The sequence below is a fragment of the Eupeodes corollae genome, chromosome 2 (genome assembly GCF_945859685.1).
Source record: "Eupeodes corollae chromosome 2, idEupCoro1.1, whole genome shotgun sequence".
Taxonomy (NCBI): Eukaryota; Metazoa; Arthropoda; class Insecta; order Diptera; family Syrphidae; genus Eupeodes; species Eupeodes corollae.
In genome coordinates this window covers 71,907,404-71,921,325 of record NC_079148.1, presented here as the reverse complement: position 1 = coordinate 71,921,325, position 13,922 = coordinate 71,907,404, and the positions used below count along the sequence as shown (strand labels likewise).

Here is a 13,922-nt window from a genome sequence, read left to right as displayed (position 1 = left end):
TTGTCGAAGAGTGAGCCACAGTGGAGGCTCTGTCATGTTCTGGGGATGTGTTGCTTATAATGTACTGGGTGACTTGGTTCCTATCACGGACTCTATGAACAAAAGCCAATATATTAGTACCCTAAATGATAATGCCTTCCATCCGGGGATATGCTTATTGGCGAATCATTCATTCTCAAAAGAACAGTTTCTTTAAATAAAAGCAGAGAGGAGACAATTGCTGAGGTAACTTCGAGATATCTCCAGATATTCTTCAAAATTTAGTGGATTCAGTACCGAGTTATCGAAGCCAAAGGAGTTATATATAAAAAGGAAACAAAATAAACAAAAATTCTTTATAAAGCCATTAAAAAAGTTAAACTGAAAAATGCACGATTTTTATTTCGTCAAAATACTTATGCCGACTAGAAAAAGTATAATTCTGTCCACCAGTGTAATTATATCAGTAGAGCAAAACTTTAATCATAGTCTACAATCAGTCTATACACGATTTGTAAGCAAAGGCTTTTTTTTAAGTTAACGAGTTTTAATTTTAAAGTAACACGGTAAATGTTTCATACTCAGGTTAAGAAATATGACAAGTAAAAGGTAATGAGAGTAAAAGATATTTAAATCTCTAAATAAATTGAGAAATTAAGCTTGTTTTGACATATTTGAAGAGTTTTTGGGCTTATTACAAAGGAATTACGTAAGATGTTAAATGACTTTTAGCACCCACTTAAAATCTTTTAAAACCACAAAAAAACCTATGTAAGCTATTGTTGCCCAGACGACATCTATAACTTGACAAAACAACAATTATGCCAATATAAGACATTGTAATTTTTACAATTACAATTATTGACAATATGAAACGAATATATCAATTTAAATTTTGGGATAGAAAATGAAATTTTTCATTTCCACATTTTAAGTTCCTTTCTCAGAGAAAATTGAATCTAAAAAAGATCATAATACAAAATTTCTTCCAATCTTCAAATGTCCTTATCGATTTATGCCATTGCTTATTAACTTACATGAATAGTGTTCTCTTGGAGTTAAATGCAATCTCTGTTTATTTTTTTATTACACCTCTTCCTCTGGTAAGAAGAATCTATTGAATCGATCAACCCGCAAAGCAAAATACAAACAAAAACTGCGCAAAAAAAGGTGGGAATTGTGTAAATGTAAAATGAAAAATTGTTACATTTTTTCATTTTCACACGAAGAATAATTCTGAACGTGTCCTTGTGCCTCGTTCTGGTGGATGTCTCGTCAAACTTCGGTTGCTGTGAGAAATTATGAATGAAACTTATAAAAACATACTCAACAAAAAAGCAAACTCGGAACACTTTTTTTTTTTTGTTTTTCATAACTCGAATAAACAAATGCTTAGTGTATTTGGTAGAAATTGGCAGCAAGGATAAAAAGAAACCCTTGAGAGGAGGAGGAGAGGAATAAATAAATAATAAAAAAAAAGTTTAATGTCATTGAAAAAGATAGAGAGCGACCAACAACAACAACAAGAACGACGACGATGACAGCGATGATGGTTACTTGGGGCTTGGGGCTGGAATTGAGTGCACTTGGCTCACGTATGCAAGAGAAATTTAGCAGCAAAGAGCAAAGGGAAAACCAATGTTTAGTGGTTTGAGGGTAGCAGAAGATTGTTCTATGGGTGCTACTGTAGTCAAGAGGTGGTAAGTAAAGGCAATCACCACGTACGCACGACGACGTTGCCGTCGTTTCCGATGCCACTGCCTCTGCCGCACCCTTACTCGGACCTACCGAGGACTTAATGTGCTTCATTCAACCACCAGCCAACAAAATGAAACTAACCAACCAAGCAACCCTCCTTAGCTCCAGCCTAGCAGCAGCGCGTCAGCGCTCACCCCATTTTCAGTTTTGCTAATCCTCATTCCCTCCCTTATTGTTGTGTGTTGTTGTTGCTGGAGTGGCACTGAGAACAGTGATGGGGGAGAGTGGGAGCCGTAGCCGGAGCAGCCTCTGCTCGTGCTTCCCTTTAAAAAAAATCAATGGAGAACATTTGCGCGGCGCGCGAGCTTTAAAATACATTATTTTCCATCCTAGGTTGAAATGAGTTGAAACGAGCTATGTATGGACGCCGTAAAAGGGGGGTAGAAGAAGAAAAAGAAGAGGAGGAAGAAGAGAGGTAAACGAAGTAGAGGGGGAAGTCTGAAAATGAAAGAGCGAAGGGTGGGAGAAGCATAACAGCAACGAAGATGGTTGATGGGAAATTGTTTGCTAGTGGGCAAAGGCAAAGAGCTGAAAGGGGGAAACGAGCAATTTATCCAACATGGATGACGTCGATTGGTACACCAGAGTAGCGGAGGAGCAGAGTGAAACGTTGATGACGATAGAAATGGAAACGGCAAGGGGGACGACAAAGTGATAGAACGAGCTAAACTTATTAAAAGCGGGCTGAACATTTTGGGCGGTGATGGTGATGGTGGCGGTGGTGGCAGCGCTACGAGGAGGACGTACGTTGGTTGTGTTTGGAGAATGGTGGTGCCCCAGGGTTAAGTTTCAGTGTGTGTTTGTGGGAAGAAGGTGTATGTATTGTATAAACACAAACGAATACGACACTGCGCTAACTCCTCGCTACTACAGGCTCTGGCTCTTGCTGTTGGGAAATTAATATGGATGAAAGTGGTGGGACCTTGAGAGAGAACTTGGGGGGTTTATAGAGAAATGGGTGTGAAATTATTTTTGAAAGAGTTAGAAGCTTATGCTTGAGATCGTTGAATCGCTTATGTCCAACAACAATTCAAAAGTGTCTGCAATGTCCACCTAGCCACCTATTCGTTCTTTTAAAAAGTGACAAATAATTGTCTTATGCCATGTCATTGTTTTGTTAAGTTAAGTTTTTTGTTCGTACTCATTTGAATTCACTTAACTTATTTGATGGGCTGGACTCACGTAAACTTATGGTATCAATTTCAAACACAGATGGTTTTCAATAGTTACACAAAATTTAACTGCTCTATTGGCATTAGTCTGATTAACTAAGACTTTTTTTATTATTAAGATCTATTCTAATGGATCGTAGGAAATTTTAGTTCAATAACACAGTAAATTTATGAGCTGCTGAGAGCTTATTTTGAAAAGATTTGAAAATTATATTTTATGTTTTTCAAATTAATACAATTTTCAATCTTACTAACAAATTTTTTACTAGATTTGGTTCCGTTTTTGAAGCAATAAGTATTTTGTGGGTTTTCGTAAAAGGCACATGCTAATTTAAAAAAAAAATTAATTTGATTTGATTTCGATAAGAAGCCACCAATTTGTTTGTTGTTTCTGGAGTGATTCTTGCCCATTCTTCAGTCAATGCAGTTTTGAGGTAATTTTTGTTTGAAATGTGTTGTTTTCGAATGTTTGTATCCAAAATGGACCACAGGTTTTCTATAACATTCAAATCCAGAGACTGTGCTGGGGGTTTTATGACGTGGGGACAATTATAAATCAGCCATGTTTGGACAATTCCTGAAGTATGTTTCGGGTCGTTGTCTTGATAAAACCGAAACGAGCGTCTTATGCCCAATTGAGCACATTTTTTTTTGAGGATATTGAGGTAAACCATTTAATCTCAATGAACTCCGGCTGCCCAAACCATGACATGCCCACCTCCATGCTTGACAGTTGCTCTGAGATTTTTGTCCTGGTGCTCTGTATTTGGTTTGCTCCAGACATAAGATCGCCCGTCGGATCCGAAAATGTTGAACTTTGACTCGTCCGCAAATATAACGTGGTCCCAAAAGTTAGCATCCTTTTTAATGTGTTCTTTTGGGAACCTTATACGACTATCTCGGTTTTTTTTGTTAATGAAAGGCTTTTTTCGACCAACTCTTCCATTAAACTCGTTATTCCTCAAAATGCGTCTTATGGTTTCGGGAGAGCAAGTCTTTCCGAGCTCGTTTTCCAACTCATTAGTCAGTTTTGGTGCCGATAACTTGGGGTTTAGCTTCACTTTGCGCACAATGTATCTTTCATCTGACGCAGTAAATATTTTTTTCGAAGCATTTCTTCCCTTATTTTCCACACGGTTTTCAAAAACAAAACGGTTGAGTATGGCCTTGACCGTGTCGTATGGAATATTGACAAACCGATATTCCCATGTTTTTGATTGAGCAGTTGCTCCTTAAACACAGTGGAGTGAAGTGTTGGCAAACAGTATAGGGTTATTAAAAATGGAGCGTTACACGATAGAACAACGTGTTTTCATTATTAAAGAATATTTCAAAACTAGTGAAAGCTTGGCGGCTGCAGTTCGAACATTTCATACAAAATATGGTCGGAATAGTGTTTTAATTTCGTCAACTGGGAAGAGATTAATTGAAAAATTCATGGAGACTGGATCCGTTGGAGACGCCAAACACACTGGTCGTCCAAAAACAAGCCGTTCAAATGTGAATGTCGAAGCAGTGCGTGAGAGTGTTGCTGACAATCCAGGAACCTCCAATTCGACGTCGCGTCGTGGACAAGAATTGCAAATTTCAAGAACCTCTACAGCGTATACTCACCAAAGATCTGTGTCTTCATGCTTACAAAATTCAATTAACACAACAATTGAAGCCTAATGACCATGGACAGAGAAGAGAGTTCGTTGAATGGATTATTGAACGTCAACAAATGGACCCTGATTTTTCGAGCAAAATCATTCTAAGCGATGAAGCACATTTTCATCTTGATGGCTTTGTCAATCGCCAAAATTGCCGCATTTGTCGAAAAACAAATGCATCCAAAACGCGTGACTGTATGGTGTGGATTTTGGGCTGGAGGCATAATTGGGCCATATTTTTTTTGAAAATGATGCTGGTCAAGCAGTGACTGTTACTGGTGCTCGATATCGCGACATGATTTCACAGTTCTTTCTGCCAAAATTGGATGATATTGATGTGTCCAATATGTGGTTTCAACAAGACGGCGCCACATTTTTATACAGCCCGTGAAACAATTCAATTACTGCATGAGACATTTCCAGGTCGTGTACTCTCTTGTTTCGGTGATCAAAATTGGCCTCCTAGATCGTGTGATTTAACACCATTAGACTTCTTTTTATGGGGTTATTTGAAATCACAAGTCTATATCAACAAGCCCACAACCACCCGTGCATTAAAGGAAGAGATTCAACGCTGCATCAACGAAATTCAGCCACATTTATGCAGAATGGTCATGGAAAATTTCAACAAAAGAGTGCGCATGTGCTTGCAAAAGCCGTGGAGGCCATTTGTCCGATGTGTTATTCCATACATAACCCTATACTATGTACTTTACGAGTCAATATAATTAAGACTAAAAACGGCGTTTTCTATTTAATTCAAATCTTGCGTTAATTTTGGGACACCCTTTACTTTTTAATAAATTTTATTGTTTAGGAAGTATAATCAGTTGAATGTATTAATAAGAGATGGGTCAAATAAGCTGTGAGCCACTGTAGGTATGTATTTCATTGACAAAGAAGAAATGTAGAAATCCAGATGCAATGTAAATTTACTATTATGTCTACTTTTTAACTGAGGTATCGGAAAATGTCAGTTTTCATTACAGGTGTTAATGGTATTTTTTAAATTTATGTGTTGTTAAATTTTAAGCATTTTTAGTCGTTATTCCATTGAGTGTGATGCAAAATTGAGCAAAATTAATTGTTTTTTTTTTAATAAGTAGATATACGCCCATGTTCCAAATTTCGATCGAAAGTGAATTGAAATCACTTTTCAATTTCACGTGAAATGAAATTGCATGTTCTTCAATTCGATCGAATTCGAAAACTTCGAAATTGCTTCGAACTGTCAGAACTGAAGAATCATACATTTTTATTTTGTTTCTGAAGTAAAATGTTTGCTGTTTTGAAGATGGATGCAATATTATTATCAATTTTAAGTGAAAAAAGGAAGAAGAATTCAAGAGATAAACAAAGAAAGAAAAAAATATATTGGATTTGCTGACACATTTTACGTGTGTGAAAATTATTTAGAATTGTTCTGATAAATTAAGTGATTTTAGATTAAGCAAAGACGCTTTTTTATATGTTCTAAGGGAAATAGAACCTTTTATAATACCTTCTTCAATTTAAAACTTTCTGCAACCCTCCGATTCCTAGCAGAAGGAAGCTTTCAAAGATCAATTCACATAATTAAAAAAAGTGATTTGAATGCGTTCGAAAAATGGAACAAACCGAAATACATGCCCATGTTCTGCATTTCACTTCTTGTGAATACACTTTTCGAAAGTGAATTTGGGTGTTCCACATTTCGGTATTGGATTTTCGAACATGCAAATGGATGTTCTGTATTTCGCTTTTTTCCATTTTTCGAACGCATTCAAATCACATTTTTTAATTATGTGAATTGATCTTTGAAAGCTTCCTTCTGCTAGGAATCGGAACATGGGCGTGGATGTTCGGTTTGTTCCATTTTTTTAACGCATTCAAATCACATTTTTTATTTCTGTGAATTGATCTTTGATAGCATCCTTCCGCTAGGGATCGGAGGGTTGCAGCAATTTTTTTAAAAGAAGTAATTTATGGAGGTATTAAAAAAGGTAACTATTTCCCTTAGAACATATTAAAAACCGTCTTTTTCTTAATCTAAAATATAATGAAAGCTTAGAAGAGGAAATTTTCACACACTTACATTGTGTCAGGTAAATCCAATATATTTGATTTGTCCGGCAAAATTCGTTTTCTTATTTTTTCTCTTGAATTCATCTTCCTTTTTTCACTTAAAATTGCAAATGATATTGGATCCATCTTCAAAAAAGAAAAAAAATTTACATACTCCAGAAACAAACTAAAAATAGATGATGCTTTAGTTCTGACAGTTCGAAGTAATTTCGAAGTTTTAGAAATCGATCGAATTGAAGAACATTCAATTTCATTTCACGTGAAATTGAAAAATGATTTCAACTCACTCTGGATCGAAATTCAGAACATGGGCGACAGAACATCTATTTGCATGTTCGAAAATCCAATTCACGATAACGAATTGTGGAACACCCAAATTCACTTTTGCAAAGTTTATTCACAATAAGTGAAATGCAGAACATGGGCAACAGTAATGTTTTATCTGTCCTTAGGCTTTTGTAATCGATTGTTTTTTCTTAAATTGATTTCGGAATCTTCATTATACAAAGTGAAAATCACTTGATTGAAAAAAGTGTCAAAGAGATTAGAAAACTTAAGCTTATTTGATTGGTATAAATCACCTTTTTATTCACAGAGTAAAAAAGATAACTTTTCAGATTTGTATTGTTGTTTTTATTACGGTATTGATATTTCCTTCCAATAAAAAAGCTGTTACAAATAGATACATATAGGATCTGCTACCTTTCAGACAAACTTAAAAGATTATAATGTATGTTGTGTGTAGATTATGTACATATATTTATTCCTCATTCCATGAAAAGATGTTCGACCTTGCCCCACTCAAAACGTTAATTCCATAATTTTTCCAGCAATGCCGAAAGCAGCCACTATTCGGTGTAAAAGCGCACCCTCTGGCTAGTTGTACATTAATGTGACTGATTGTAAAGCGCCATCTATATGACATTCAAGCAGAGCACAACTTAATACAATTTTTTCTGTTTTGTCGCTTGAGTTTTTAGTCACTCGATTCGATTTCAGCTGCTGGCAAAGATTAAAGAACTCCTCTTAAACAACCCGCGCTGCAAAGAACTACCCTACCCTGCCTGTCCTACAATCACTTCCAATCATTATACATATATATATATACACATAAATATATATTAACCGTATATATGTACTATGTAGGTATGTATGTGTATTGCTGCTGGTACATATATATAAAACATGGTTTGTAATGCAAGATGTATGGAATTAAACCGGTCTACTCGCAATTACCCCTTGCCAACATCATCAATCTCCGCACCCTTCATGTTCATCATCCACCATCACCACTACTTTTGGTTTGAATCGAATGACGACGACCACGACGACGACGACGATGAAGCCCATGAGCAGAACCAAAACTCGTTTGTGTTGCTGTGCTGAGCTGAGCTGGGCCATCGTGTCGTCATTTTGTGCCTCGGTTGGTTGAATTCTTCTTCCTCCTTTATTTCCGCTTATACCCCTTTTTCTTTTGCTGTGTGTTGTTGGGGGGAATGATTTTCAGCTGCCTCATCGTGCATGCTGTGGTGGCAAATATCCCCCTAGACATTGCCGCTTTCTCTCGTCCCCCTGTTTGTTGAATTGTAAAGAAAAAAGTAAAACTGCATATACTCAAATTATTCACTGTACCTCCTCACCTCACATCTCATACTTAGCAAATATAAATTGGATATATTTGGAGCTTTAAAATTTATAACCAAAAGATGTCTCCTTGTTTTTCTCCCATCTCCAATTGTTCATAAAATGAACGTGCGTGCGGTTTAAAAAGTTCTTTTAACTTCAATTTTTATATAAAAAAGGTTTTTTTTTTCTATTTAATTGCAAAATTTGACTTACTTTCGTTTTTGATGTTAGCTTGCCACATGCCCCCTACTTTCTTCTTGCTTAGACCATGAACCTGAAGCTTAACATTAAATCCTTCGTTCTTGCCATGAACCTTTCCTCTGGTTGTGTTTTTATTTTTCTAATTACATTTCAACAAATGTTTAGGGTTTTTTGATAACTCATTAAGGTTCTTTGTGTTGGTCAACAACAATTAATTACATCATTCAATTTGAGATTGCTTAGGTAATTCAATTAAACTTTTATTAATATTAGTATAGCTTTATTGAAGGAGGAATTGAGTGATGGTTTCGTTCGTTTTGAGATAAAACCATTCCTTAAATTCGAAATATGTCTGGTAAGACGTCCACCTATTCCTTATGTACGAATATAAATTCAAAATATTATAAAGAAAGAGAATCTTTCCAATTTTGAAGTCAATTTCAGCTTAGCTGAAGAAAAGTCTTATAAATGTCATCTTGAATCTTTGGAATTTTGATTTAAGTCTAATTTTGTTTAAATTCTATCGAAATAGTATTTTTACATAATAATAATTAGCATAAACAAATATTATTCTTATTGATTTAAGCTAATTTTTCCAGGGGGAATTATAACTATATTTTTGAACCAAACTTTAAAAAAAAAATAATAAAAAATAAAACGTCAAGGCTATTCCTTGCTACGGATAAACCAAAGCAACAAATAACTTATATAAACTCCCACATTTCCAGACAATGGTGGATAAGGAGAAAAAACGATTCCATGAAATGGCCGAAAAAGACAAGCAGAGATATGACCTCGAAATGCAAAATTATGTTCCTCCTAAGGGCGTTGTTGTTGGACGAGGAAAGAAACGGAAACAGATTAAGGATCCAAATGCACCCAAAAGATCATTGTGAGTTCGTAGAAAAAATTTGTATTTAAAATTTTTATAAAGAACCAAATTCAATTTATTTTGAAAAAAAAAAAAATGTATTTTAATTATTTTGTGTATTTTTGTTTTAACAGATCGGCATTCTTTTGGTTTTGCAATGATGAACGTAATAAAGTTAAAGCTCTGAATCCTGAATACGGCGTGGGAGATATTGCCAAAGAATTAGGCAGAAAGTGGTCCGATGTTGAGCCAGAGACAAAACAGAAATATGAATTAATGGCTGAAAAGGATAAAGCGCGTTATGAAAGGGTAAGAGATTTAATTTCGTAATTTTAATCTTTCATCCCATGATGTTTCTTTTAATTTTTCGACTTTGTTTATTAACTTTTAACTTACGCTAATCAAATATATTTTTGATATTATTTATAGGAAATGACAGATTACAAACAAAGTGGGAAAATTCCATTATCGGCGCCGTCAATGATTGCTCAAGCGCAGGCAGCGCAAAAAGCTGCGTTACTTGCTGCTGCCGTACAGCAACAGCAGCAGCAACAGCATCATGACGACCATGATGATGATGATGGTGACGGAGATGACGATGAAAATCAGTAGACTTAAGTTCGTAATTAAATTAAATTACAAATAATAATTATAAAATAATAATTAAACTAAAAAAGAAAATAAACAAAAACTGAAGAAATAATAGAAAAAAAAGAAAGAAACCAACAAACAATATTTTTTGTAAAATATAATAAAGCTGGTAAAATGAAACAAAAACAAAATAATTAAATTTATATATAATTTAAGAGTTATATACAATTAAAAAACAAACAAAAAAAAAAACAATGCTAATGTACGATAATATGATTGTAAGTTAAATCAGCGATTTTTTGTAAGTTTTTTCTCCAAAAACAAAAATACGTTTAAAGAATTATTTTCTTTTTTTACCTTTAATTGGATATTTAAGTTTTTATATTAAAAAAAAAAAAGTATACATAAAATAAACTGACATCCACTTTCTCCCATGATATCAATAAAAATGAAAAAATAAAAACAAAACAAGTGAAACACAATAAAATGTTTTTAATTTATTTTGTTGGAACTTATATTGGTCATTTTTTCTCCAAATTTTTAAGAGCACATTCGTATTTTGTTTTGAAGAATCATATTTTTTTTTTTAAGAAAAGAAAAGAACAAAAGACCCCAAACAAAAACTAGTAAGTAACAGAACGGAAAATATGTAAATAACTAACACAAAAACTAATAAATTAAAATTTAAAAAAAAAACAAGAAATAATAATAATTAAAACAAAAAAAATGATTTATATAAGATTGAGCAAATAAGTATAAACAATTAAGATCTTACATAATTCTTAGTACTTGTACATAGTTAACAAATATATATATAAATAATAATAGTCAAAAATTACACTGGCGACTCGAACTAAAAACAAAAATATTCTTTTCGCAAAATGAAATTATAACTAAAAATTGTATTTAATATAAATATAAAGTGAGATGATGTACATGATATGTGAAGTATGATGACAAGCAGTGAATGTTGTGGTCTTTTTGTACGTAACAAAAGTAAATTTAAAAAAACAAAAAAAAAATAAACAATAATATAACTGAATTTAAGTAAGAAGATTTTCAAAGTTAGGGATATGCAAACTATTAATTAAAAACAAAAAAGAAGAAACAAACCGAACGTTAAAAAAAAAGAAAAAGGAAATCCCAGTAACCATCTTATTGTTCCACAAAATTTCAAAACAAAACATTCGATGGTGTTTATACAAAAACAAAAAAGATTTATTTAGTTAACGCAGTGTTTATTTTTTATCAAAAATTTATTCTCATTTGCCTTTTTTTTATTTTTATTGTGATAAGTTGGAATTCTGAGTGAGGCTCCTTTAAAAAAAAAAGCAAAATATAAATCGTACTTTTAAGTCATCATTTTTTTTTTTTTAAATAAAACATCAATGGTTCATTAATCTCAAATATTGAATACTAATCAGTTGGATTGTAATTAAATTATAATTTAAAGCGGAAGTTAATTTAAAATGTGTTGCATTTTCTGGTTTTGTCCAAGGCACAACAAATATAAATTCGTCATTTTTCATAGTCCCTATCAGTCTTGTCGACGGAGAAACAAAGCACTTGCGTTTACATTTTACATGTTTTCTTTCTATGCTTAGAAAGCTTGTAATGTTGTCTTTAAGTTCAATCGATTTTATTTCATTCGCTCATGGGAAACAAAACTAAAACATTTTTTTTATAATTCCGAAGTTTTTCTTTTTTAATAAGAAAAACTTGGATATAAGAAAAAATAGTCTTGTATTTTAAGAGTTTCTTGTATCAGACCACCCTTTTACATCATTTAACAGATTGAAAGCAGTTAAACACTTTGAAACCTACCACTGCATCAAATATAGTGACTTGAGCATATATATAATTCTTATTTTATAAATTGTTATTGATCTCTAAAAAACTATTAGGGTCATCAACTTGTGAATTGAACTTTCGATTCAATTAGGTACTTAAAATTGTTGGTATGCCAAACTTGGAGTTATGCCCCATTTCTAGTAATATTGTGTGGCATAAATTTGACATTTGGTAGAAATAAGTTAAATTTATGAATTACACAAGAATTTGTTTCGCAAACGCGTAAATCAACGCGATAAAGCAAAACACGTTTGCTTGCATCCACCAAATACTCCAAAACTAAATATCGTACATTATTATTTTTACGTTAACCATTTACTGGGTTCTTGTCAGTATAAGATTTTGAGCCATTCAATTGTAGCGGCTACGACGATTACTTCAAAAATGCATCAAAAGCGAAATGTTTCTTATGAAACCATCTCAAAATTTAAACTTTTAAGTTTTAATTATAACAAATTTCAAACTTTCTAGACGAACCCAATCAGGAAAGAGGAATTTTCTTTGGTGCCTTATGAAATAAAACCAGAGCAACGTAATTTACCTTGACTTTCTGTCTACCATCAAATAAAAGTATTTTGGTTCATATTTTTCAGTTTAAATACAAAATAAAGAAAACTTAAAAGTTTTTTTTTTACTTTTTCTTTGGATTTATTTATAAAAATGTATTTATTTTCAATTTAAATTGAAAAATGTCAAACAAAATAAAATTTTAAAAATTTGTTTGCAATAAAAATACAAAAGAAACAATTTCAGGCTCGAAAGATTCCTATTTATATAAAATAAAAAATAAGTAAAACAAGAGAAAACTGTAGCATAACATTTGGCTTTAAAAACAAAACAAAAGAAGAAGAAAATAAGTTCATCAACTACAAAAACAATAGAAAATATGAAAGAATAAAATGATTATTAACTGTAAAGTTATCAACTGCCACGTCTCGATACATTTAAAGAAAAAATAAAAAAATTAGAAAAAGCAGAAAAGTCTTGTCTGTTCCTTTAAATAAAATAAAAATAGTTATACAAATAAATTATTCAGGGGGAACTACAAATACATACATTTAAAACAAAAGATTCAAAATCTCAAGAAACAAAAAACAAAGAGTGTTAACAGTATTTTTTTAAATGTTCTTTTTAATATAAGAACAAAGATTCATTAATTTTAATCTGTTTGTTTTTTTTAAACAATAAAAGAAGGGGGAGTCCAACTGTAAATTCATAACCTTCACATAGCATACCTAATTAAGTTTATTTAAACACACAAAATAATAAATGTAATAGTGTATGAAAATTCGCACATATAATTTTTTTCATTTTAAATAATTCGAAATTCGTTTTGTTTTCTAAAGTTACAAGAGATTAATAAAAAACAGAAAACACTACTCAAAAAAATAATGAGACAGTTTTAAAGTGAGTAAAAAGTGACAAGAAATTGAGAATTGCGAAGTTTTTTTTATTTTTATTTAAGGCCTTTAGTTTTAAAACAATTTTAAATTAGTTTTTTTTTCATGAAATGTTTAAAATTACAAAGTTTGTTATTCTTTTTATATGTATGATGAAACATATAAACAAATAATTAGTAATTACAAACAACTATGCGCTCTTATTTAAATAAAAACACAGAAAACATAAATCAATAATTCCCATTAATTAAAAACTTAGAAAATAATAATTAATGATGACGGAAGAATATAAAATATGAATGAAGAGGAAAAAACATAAAATTATAAAAAATAATTAAGAATAAATATGTAATAGAACTTTAAATAAACATAAAAAAGTAAACAAAAAAAAAATCAAATGAAACAAAAAAAAAACAAAATCGTAAGAAATAACTGTCATTCTTAATCTTAAAATGATTTTAGAGTTAAAATGAGCAAACAAAAAAAAGAATAAAATAAAAAAATAATAATTGTGTTTTTTTTTGGTGTTTTCAGGTGATCCATGAGATGAACATTTTCAAATATGGCCTAACTGAAAATAATTAAGAAAATTATTTATTTTTTGAAATATGTATATGAAAAACCAAGGAACCGTGTTTCGAATTCCGATAAATCTCGGTAGGGTTAGGGACATTATTCAGGCCTATCATGAATCCCGTCGTAATGGGAAACTTTTACGAACCCCCATTTGTGCTCGTTTTTAGATCGTAAATATTGT

General features: G+C 32.1%; 1 protein-coding gene across 3 annotated transcripts in view; it reads left to right on the top strand.

Moving 5' to 3' along the window:
• The window catches only part of LOC129947496 (high mobility group protein DSP1), a 43,534-nt gene extending 30,592 nt beyond the window's left edge, over window positions 1–12,942 (top strand). For all 3 annotated transcript variants that reach the window (XM_056058076.1, XM_056058075.1, XM_056058077.1), the window contains 3 exons: window positions 9,181–9,344; window positions 9,458–9,632; window positions 9,753–12,942. In XM_056058076.1, the coding sequence (XP_055914051.1) occupies window positions 9,181–9,344; window positions 9,458–9,632; window positions 9,753–9,935 (522 nt within the window). In that variant the 3' untranslated portion in view covers window positions 9,936–12,942. The remainder of the gene's footprint in view (window positions 1–9,180; window positions 9,345–9,457; window positions 9,633–9,752) is intronic.
• The last annotated feature ends 980 nt before the right edge of the window (window positions 12,943–13,922 follow it).